Source organism: Ursus arctos, unplaced genomic scaffold (assembly GCF_023065955.2).
Source record: "Ursus arctos isolate Adak ecotype North America unplaced genomic scaffold, UrsArc2.0 scaffold_32, whole genome shotgun sequence".
Lineage (NCBI taxonomy): Eukaryota > Metazoa > Chordata > Mammalia > Carnivora > Ursidae > Ursus > Ursus arctos.
Window position 1 is genome coordinate 30,254,454 of NW_026623008.1, and position 9,619 is coordinate 30,264,072.

A 9,619-nucleotide genomic window follows, 5' to 3' on the forward strand; every position below is an offset into this window, starting at 1 on the left:
ACGGACAGGCTGTGGTGCTGGCTTCCACGAGCTATTTTCTCGTGTTTTTCTTCCTACCTCTCTAGCTGTTCCTTCTGAGGCTCCTTTGTGGGTTTCCTTTCTCTGCACACCCTTACTTACCACCCCGAAGCATCCTGTCCTGTCCTTCTCTTCTTTCCCCCCATGTTCTTCCTGGGCCATCTTACCCCCTCCTTCTACTTTAACTATCACCTGTGTCTTCTGCAGAGCCTCTGACCCGCTTATCCAACTGCCTCTTGGACGCTCCACAGGCAGTCGATATGTTCAAAATGAAATTATCTGCCGGCCCCCAAACCCGCTCTTCTTCCTGTGTGGCCTGCACAGCCAATGGTTTCTCTGCCCTATTGCTTACGCCAAAAATACAGGTGTCAGCCTTGATTCTACCCTCTTTCCTCCCCCAGTTTTATCACCACGCTCCAGTCACTATGCTCATATGTATTTATCTAATCCTCCCACCTCTCCCCCCGGTGCAACTGCCTCACCCTGGACACCGCCCTCCTTTGCTTGGAGTATTACAACCACCTCTGATGACTCTCGGCTTCAGTTCTACCCTTCTTTGCTTCTTGTGTTCCCTTCTGGAGGCTCTAGGAGAGAGTCCATTTCTGAACACTTTTACCTTTTAGAGGCTTCCCACATTCCTTGATTTATGACCCCCTTCCTCTATATTCAAAGGTAGAGCAGTTACACCTCTCTGATCATTCTTCCATCGTCGGATGTCCCTCTACTTTTCTCTTCTGTTTTTCTCTTCCACTTCTAAGGACCCTTGTGTTTGCATTGGACCCACTCAGATAATCTAGGATAATCTCTCCATCGTAAGATCCTTAATTTAATTATATCTACAAAGACCCTCTTGCCATGTAACCTAACAAATAAATTCACAGGTTCTGGGGATTAAGGTGTGGACATCCTTGGGGGGCTCCTATTCTGCCTACCACAGTCCTCTCTCTGACCTCCAAATATTCGTCTGTCCTGCGTGCAAAATACACTTAACCTCGTTCCAAACAGTTCCCAAAAGTACCTCAAAGTCTCAGCCCATTAAAGTATAAACTCAAAGTCCAAAATCTAAATCTCATCAGCTCACATTCCCATCTTATCAGCAACGTCATCTCTGCTGGGTATGACACTCAGCGTCATCTATGCCGGGGTGGGGCTCCTCTCCATGTGCGGACCCATGAAACTAGAAAACAAGTTCTCTGCTCCCAGAATAGAATGTCAGGACTGGCATGTGGTCACAGTTACAGACATTCCTGTGCAAACAGAGAGAAAGTGGAAGAAATAAAGGAGTCATGGGTCCCACGTCATTTCCAAATTAGGTTGGACAAACTCCATTAGGCTTCAAGGCCTCAGATCAGACTCTGTAGCTCAGGGCTCAGCCCTCTGAGTTGTTTTTTTTTTCTTTCTCGTGAAAGACAGCCCCTGCTTTCAGCCGGGCCATTTTATCAGCCTGTCTCCTGCCTGCAGAATTTTGGGAGTCCTGCAACCTTCTTTCATTTCAGACTCTGTCCCTTTCAGTCCAGGTTCCACTCTTTCTCCCGGTATCAAAGTCTCAAGAACCTTGTGGGTCTCTCGCGTGTGTCTCGGAGATTCTCTCCCTTACACCAGAAGCTCCTTCACAGATGCTCCCTGGATAATCCCGTTTCTGTTTTTGGCTTCTGCTGAGACAGAGGATGTGATCTATGAGTCACACACTGAATCTCTTCAAAAAGCCTTTTACGTGACCACCGACTTGGACCTTCGGATCTTTCAGAGATGCTAACAACAGGTCGTCCGGTCACACCCTCAGCTTTTTCTCTAGAGCACCCTTTCCCTGACAGCGGCTGTCTTCATTTTAGTATCATTTGCCATCTAGATAGGCTGCAAATTCCCCCACATCACCAAGCCCAGGTTCGTTTTTGTTCGATGGTTCTTTTCTCAGTGTATCTGTGTCCCCTCGCGGTGGCCGCGAGCAGCAAGAAGCCAAGCCACACCCTTCAACGCTTTGCTTCAACATGTTCTCGGCTAAATACCCAAGTTCATTGTTCATAAATCCTGCTTTCCACACGCACGACTGCAGCACGTTGGATTCGAGGCCTCTTGCTACCGTGGAAGGGGTTTCCAATAATGTGCTCTTCGTCTCCTCCTTAGGCGTTACAGGCAGCGCCTTTCACGTTCATCGTCCTATCAAACGGGGCTACAATCAAAGTGTGAGCAGGTCTGCCTTCCTTTCTGGAGATTCTAGGGGAGTCTTTCCTTTCTCTTCCTACCTTCTAAAGGCTTTCCACATTCGTTGGCTTGCGGCCCCCTTCTTCCGTCTCCAAAGCCAGCAACCACACATCTTTGACCAGCCTTCCACCACGCAATCTCCTCAGCCTCTCTCTCCTTCCTCACTCGTCCACTTTCACAGATGCTTGTGGTTACGATGAGCCCAGCTGGTTCCTCCAGGACAGTCTCCTCTTCTCAAGAGCCTCAATTTAACCACCCCTGCAAAGTCCCTTCTGCCGTGTCATGTAACATATTCACCGGTTCCAGGGATTGGGACGTGGACATCTGGAAGGAGCATTGTTCTGCCCACCACACCCTCCAAACGTTAGGCAGTGTGGTCTCTCCCAACAGCCTCGGTCATATTTGTCTCCTGTTTAAAACGTAACGACTCCCCACGGACTTCGGGATATAGACCAAATCCCTACCACAGCTGATCTAGAACCACTTTTGTGATCTGGTTGTTCTTGCTGTTAAACATGACCTCCCACCCTTCCCTCCCTCCCGCCTCAAGCACCCTGCACTGCAGCCACGCTGTCTGCTGGCAGCCTCGCAGTTTCCATGACGCCATCAAGGTCACGGTTCAGCTGGCTCACTCTTACTGTTCTTTGGGTCGAGTTCAGGCATCATCCTCTTCCAGGAGCCTTTCCTGGGTTGTGTGTCTCCCCCTCCCCCGCCTGCAACATATTCCAGCACTTCCCCCGTCAGGGTGTATCCTACGGCGTTGGCATGACCGTGACCTTCTCAGCCTCCTCTAGTAGACCGCAAATGCCATGAGGACAGGACTGTGTCGGCCCCTTTGCTGCGTCCTCGGTGCCCAGCTCAGGTCCGGTATGAGAGAGGCTCTTCCTGAGTGTTTGCTTTGAGAAGTAATGGGCACGATTCCTTCCAGCTCACACCTTCTGTTCTGTGAGCTCGCACTGCAGGACTTGCTCGAGGATTTTGGCAGCGGTGCTCAAGGCAATCATCATGCTCGCGGGAGCCATCCGAGCTGTGAAGGGAGCGGCAGAAGCGAGAAGGCTGAGCGGCGGCCCGACCGCTAATGACTGTGAGGGTTCCAGCTGATTCCCAGCTCGGGAGGCAGCACTTGGACCTGCTGCTGTCACACTCCAGATTAGTCAAGGAGGAGTTTCCTTTCCGTGGGTGGAAAAGAACTCGAAAGGCTGATGCTTATATGCTCTAATTTTTTTGTTGTTTGTAAAAAACAAAATAGAAAATAGCATTCAGATTCCCATCTCTTAAAAATGTTCCCTCTCAGCTTTCTTGATAAACTTAACCAAAGAGGTAAAACACCTATACTCTGAAAACTATAAAGCACTGATGAAAGAAATTGAAGATGAAACACAGAAATGGAAAGACATTCCATGATCATGGATTGGGAGACCAAAAATTGTTAAAATGTCTATACTACCCAAAGCAATCTACACGTTTAAAAAAGATTTTATTTATTTATTTGAGAGAGAGAGAGAGAAAGCATGAGTGGTGGAGGAGCAGAGGGAGAGGGACAAGCAGACTCCACTCTGAGTGTGGAGACTGATGTGGGGCTTGGCCCCATCTCACAACCCTGACACCATGACCTGAGCCAAAATCAAAGTCAGCCACCTAACAGACTGAGCCACCCAGGGCCCCAGCAATCTATACATTTAATGCAATCCCTATCAAAATACCCATAGCATTTTTCACAGGACCAGGACAAATAATCCTAAAATTTGTATGGAACCACAAAAGACCCCAAATAGCCAAAGCAACCTTGGAAAAGTTGGTATCACAATACCAGATTGCAAGATATACTACAGAGCTGTAGAAATCAAAACAGTATGGTACTGGCACAAAAATGGACACATAGATCAATAGGACAGAAGAGACATCCAATAAATAAACCCATGATTATATGATCAATTAATCTATGACAAAGGAGGTAAGAATATGCAATGGGAAAAAGAAAGTGTGTTTAAATGGTGTTGGGAAAACTGGACAGCTACATGCAAAAGAATGAAACTGGACCACTTTCTTACCCCATACACAAAAATAAACTCAACATGGATTAAAGACCTAAATGTGAAACCTGAAACTATAAAAATCCTAGAAGAGAGCACAGGCAGTAATTCCTCTGACATTGGCTGTAGCAACGTTTTCTAGATATGTCTCCTGAGGCAAGGGAAACAAAAGGAAAAATAAACTGTTGGAACCACGCCAAAATAAAAAGCTTCTGCACAGCAAAGGAAACAATGAACAAAACTAAAAGACAATATACTGAATGGGAAAAGATATTTGCAAATGACATATCAGGTAAAGGGTTAGTATCCAAAATATCTGAAAAACTTATACGACTCAACACCAAAACCCCCAAATAATCCAATTAAAAAATGGGCAGAAGAGATGAACAGACATTTTTCCAAAGAAGGCATATGGATGGTCAACAGACACATGAAAAGATGCTCGTCGCTCATCACCAGGGGAATGCCGGTCAGACCACAGTGAGGTGTCACCTCACACCTGTCAGAACGGCTGAAACCAACAACACAAGCAACAACAGGTGTTGGTGAGGATGTGGAGAAAAAAGAACCCTTTGGTGGGAATGCAAACTGGTGCAGACACGGTGGAAAACAGTGTGGAGCTTCCTCAAAAACTTAACAATAGAACTTCCATTTGATCCAGTAATTCTACTACTGGCTATTTACCCAAAGAATATGAAAACACTAATTTGCAAAGATATATGCACCCCTATGCTTATTGCAGCATTATTTACAAGAGCCAACATATGAAGGCAACCCAAGTGTCCATCGATAGATGAATGGATAAAGAAGATGTGGTACGTATGTGTGTACACACACACACACACACACACACTGGAATATTACTCAGCCATTAAAAGGAATGAAATCTTGCCATTTGCAATGACATGAATGAATCTCGAGGGTATAATGCTAAGGGAAATAAGTCAGAGAAAAACAAGTACCAAATGATTTCACTCACATGTGGAATTTAAGAAACAAAACACACGAATGAAGAAAAAAAGGAAACAAACCAAAAAAACAGACTCTTAACTGTAGAGAGCAAACAGATGGTTACCAGAGGGGAGGTGGGGGGTTGGGTGAACTAGGTGAAGGGGAGTAAGAGGACACTTATCATGATGAGCTCTAATGTACGGAATTGTTGAATCACTGTGCTGTATACCTGAAACTAATATCACACTGTATGTTAACAATGCTGGAATTAAAATTTTTTAAAAAGAAAGAAATCCGCTTTCTTGAATCTTGGTTCTGAGCTATTTCCACCAGGTCATGCTGGCCCCCCCATAGCAGGAAGCAGCTGGCTGAGAATGCAACACCCCAGTTTACAAAATGGGCTTATGTCATGGTCTTCTTTTTTAGAGTTCCGAGTTTCCTATTAAATCTCTCTGAAAGAACCAGTCATGTCTCCATTCTACTGCATCCCATTACTTATTCATTCTATAAGCTTTTTTTAGAGTGCTCAGTACTGAGCCTGCAACAATGAGAGTGATGTTTTGGCTGCACTGTGCAGATAAGCAGAAGCAGGCTGGATGTTTCCTTGAGTGTCTGGGGCAGGTTATTAATTTGGCACCACTTAAGCCAGTAGTCCTTAAATATTTATTCCAAATTTATTTAGAAATTTATTTAGTAGAGAGGATGAATACTATAAAAAGAAAGGTTGGAGAAGGAGGTCTCTTTCCTGCTCATTATATCCTAAGCAATTCAGCTCTGGCCCCAAACTTGCAAAACAAAAGTTCTGCTTTTGACTAAATTCACCCATCCTCTTTATTTATTTATTTTTTAAAGATTTTATTTACTTATTTGAGAGAGAGAGAGAGCACAAGCAGGGGGAGTCAGAGAGGGTGAAGCAGGCTCCCCGCTGAGCAGGAAGGCTGATGTGAGATTCCATCCCAGGACCCTGGGATCATGAACTGAGCCAAAGGCAGCCACTTAACTGACTGAGCCACCCAGGCACCCCTCACCCAACCTCTTTAGAAGTTGGTTGCAGGGCGCCTGGGTGGCTCAGTTGCTGAACTGTCTGCTTTCAGCTTAGATCATGATCCCCGGGTCCTGGGATAGAGCCCCGCATCAGGCTCCCTGCTCAGTGGGGAGTCTGCTTCTCCTTTCCCTCTGCCCCTCCCCCGATCATGCTTGCTTGCTCTCTCTCTCAAATAGAGAAATAAAATCTTAAAAAAAAAAGTTGTCTGCATCACCTTCAGTGGTTACTTGAGCAAAGCCTTGGAGTCTCAAACCCTCCATCCCCACCCAACAGTTATACACAGTATTCTTTTTTTTTTTTACTTTTATTTTTATTATTATTTTTTAAATTTTAATGTTTTTTTATTATATTATGTTAGTCACCATACAGTACATCCCTGGTTTCTGATGTAAAGTTCGATGATTCATTAGTTGCGTATAACACCCAGTGCACCATGCAATACGTGCCCTCCTTACTACCCATCACCAGCGTACCCCATTCCCCCACCCCCTCCCCTCTGAAGCCCGCAGTTTGTTTCTCATAGTCCATAGTTTCTCATGCTTCATTCCCCCTTCTGATTACCCCCCTTTCTTTATCCCTTTCTTCCCCTACTGATCATCCTAGTTCTTATGTTCGATAGATGAGAGAAATCATATGATAATTGTCTTTCTCTGCTTGACTTATTTCACTTAGCATTATCTCCTCCAGTGCCGTCCATGTTGTAGCAAATGTTGAGAACTCGTTCTTTCTGATAGCTGAGTAATATTCCATTATACACAGTATTCTTGAGAGGAGTTTGACTTTTTTTTTTTTTAATACAACCAATCTTTATGTTTCCAGGGTTTCTGCTTATGATTTGGGGTCTAGATCTGAGTGGGACCTGGCCAAGGGAAGAGGAGAGATGAAGTGGGTCTGAGAGATGTGGAGTAAGGTGTGGTCTTCCAGGCAGGGGGAACAGCAAATAGAAGCCGAGAGGGGAGGAAATTCCTAACTCTTAGAAGAACTGAAATTGCATCTGGCTGGAGGGCAGAGGGAGGAAAAGTGTGAAGTCAGAGTTTTTCCCTTCTCTTATATATCATATTAGAAAAAGAGTCTTCAGGGGCACCTGGGTGGCTCAGTCGTTAAGCAGCTGCCATTGACTCAGGTCATGACCCCAGGGTCCTGGGATCAAGTCCCACATCAGCCTTCCTGCTCAGCGGGGAGCCTGCTTCTCCCTCTACCTGCTGCTCCCCCTGCTTGTGCTCTCTCTCTGCGTGTCAAATAAATAAGATCTTTTTAAAAATTAAAAAAAAAAAAGAATAGTCTTCACACCTGGTATTTTTACTATTTGTCATACTTTTCAAATCATTTTTTTTAAAGATTTTATTCATTTATTTGGGAGAGAGAGAGGGTGCGTGCACAATCAGAGGGAGTGGCAGAGGGAGAGGGAGAAGCAGGCTCCCCACTCGATCCCGGGACCCTGAGATCATGACCTGAGCTGAAATCAAGAGACAGCTCCTTAACCAACTGAACCACCCAGGCGCCCCAAGAAAAGGACTATTGTGGAGGAGTTCTGTGTAGTGAAGGTGGTTTTGGACACAGATGTTTATTTTTTTATTTTTATTTTTTTACAGACTTATTTTTTGGGGGAGGAGAGAGAGAGAGCACAAGAAGGGGGAGCTGCAGGCAGAGGGGAAGTAGGCTCCCCACCGAGCAAGAAGCCTGATGCGAGACCCTGGGATCATTACCTAGGCCGCCGAAAGCAGACGTTTACCTCACTGAGCCACCCAGGTGTCCCTGGACACTGATGTTTAATGGTCATTTTAAGTAGTTCTCTATTGTGTGTTTTGCTGTAATCACCCTTCCTTCCACCACATCCTTCCAAATAACCTTCAGTGAAAGTCTGCTGCACGAAACTGCACTGTTTTGGGAGGATTTAAGAAATGAAAGAAAGTATCCAGGCACCAGGTAAACAATATCCAAAGATGGCAGGAAATGTAATGAACAGAGGAACCCAGAATTCAGTGGGAGCAGGGACAGGTGATCAGAATCGTCTGAAAACTTGGGGAGGAGGTGCTGTCCCCCTTATTCTGGATTAGGAGGTTGGGCTCTCCGTTTGGCTGTTGAAGAAAAGAATAAGTTGGATGATTTTGGAGTAGCCATAACCCTCAGGTTACATAAGAATGATAAATATTTAACTCATAGAGACGTTTTGAAGATTATATTGGGTTAATTCATATAAAGCGCTTAACACAGAGCCTGGCATCTAATAAGAACTCAGCAAATGTTAATTGTTGTTTTCCTTCACTTTCTTCCGCTCCTTACACTAGCTTTCTGTCAGGCTCCATTCATTCTTTTCCAAGGACACGCAGGAGGCGTGCCCACTCCTCCCTCCGCCCACCTCAAGCACCGCCCCTCACTTCTGCCCGGATTGGTTCCTGAGAGGCGGAGCCGAGGGAAGAGCCCTGTGCGACGCGGTAGGGGCGGGGCGCATGCGCGGGCTGGGCAGGGTGGAGGGGGAGAGGAAGAGCTGCCGGAAGTAGGCGGCCGAGGTGGTGGCAGAGCAGGCGGCAGCTGCCAGGGAAACCGAGGCGCGGGACGCAGACAGGCCGGCGGGGGGCGGGGGGGTCGTCTTTGCGCGCCCCGTTTGCCTGAGCTGAGGGTCTCTAGTCCGGCAGCCTCCTCTGGACTCGGGCCTTTCCCTGAACCCGCCAGGGGGCGCCGCACTGAGGGGCTGCAGAGTGGGGGGCGGGCGCGGCTGACAAGAGAAGGGGCGCCGGGCCGGGCCCTAGGGGAGGGATTTCCCCCGCTCAGGAGGTGCCCCTGGGCGGGGGACCGGGAGTCCTCACCTCCCGACTGAGGCAGGGGTTTCTGGGGAGGGGAGGGCGCGTCGCCCTCTGCCCCCGCCGGCACCCTGGCCATGACGGGCAAGTCGGTGAAGGACGTGGATCGGTACCAGGCGGTCCTGGCCAACCTGCTGCTGGAGGAGGATAACAAGTTCTGTGCGGACTGCCAGTCCAAAGGTAGCGCATCCCTCCCGGCGGGCGAGGGGTCCAGCCTCCGGCCGCGTCTGGGAGGTGGCCTGTGTGGGGAGGGGGTTTCTGGAGCTTAGGCCGCCCGAATCCTGTTAAATGGTAACGCGTGCTCCTCTAGCTGAAGAGGCTGCTGGGTGTTCTGCGGCGCCGGGATCGCGAGGGCGAGTGTGAGTGCTGGGGGAGGGGGCGGTGATGGTGGGGGTGGCCGTGGCGTGGTGTGTGCAGGTGAGAATGTCTGTATGTCGGGGCTCCGAATGAGTTCTGGGCCGACTGTCATTCCAGAGACAGCCCAGAGCTCACCGCCTTCCACTTGCAAAGCTGAGGGGTGAACTGCAGTGTGTGTGTGTGTGTGTGTGTGTGTGTGTGTGTGGAGGCGG

General features: G+C 47.7%; 1 protein-coding gene across 1 annotated transcript in view; it reads left to right on the forward strand.

Annotated features, from left to right (window-relative positions):
• Positions 1–8,734: 8,734 nt before the first annotated feature.
• SMAP2 (small ArfGAP2) overlaps positions 8,735–9,619 on the forward strand; it is a 46,715-nt gene continuing 45,830 nt past the window's right edge. The window contains exon 1 of the mRNA XM_026516562.4: positions 8,735–9,230. Within this exon, the coding sequence (XP_026372347.1) occupies positions 9,128–9,230 (103 nt within the window). The 5' untranslated portion in view covers positions 8,735–9,127. The remainder of the gene's footprint in view (positions 9,231–9,619) is intronic.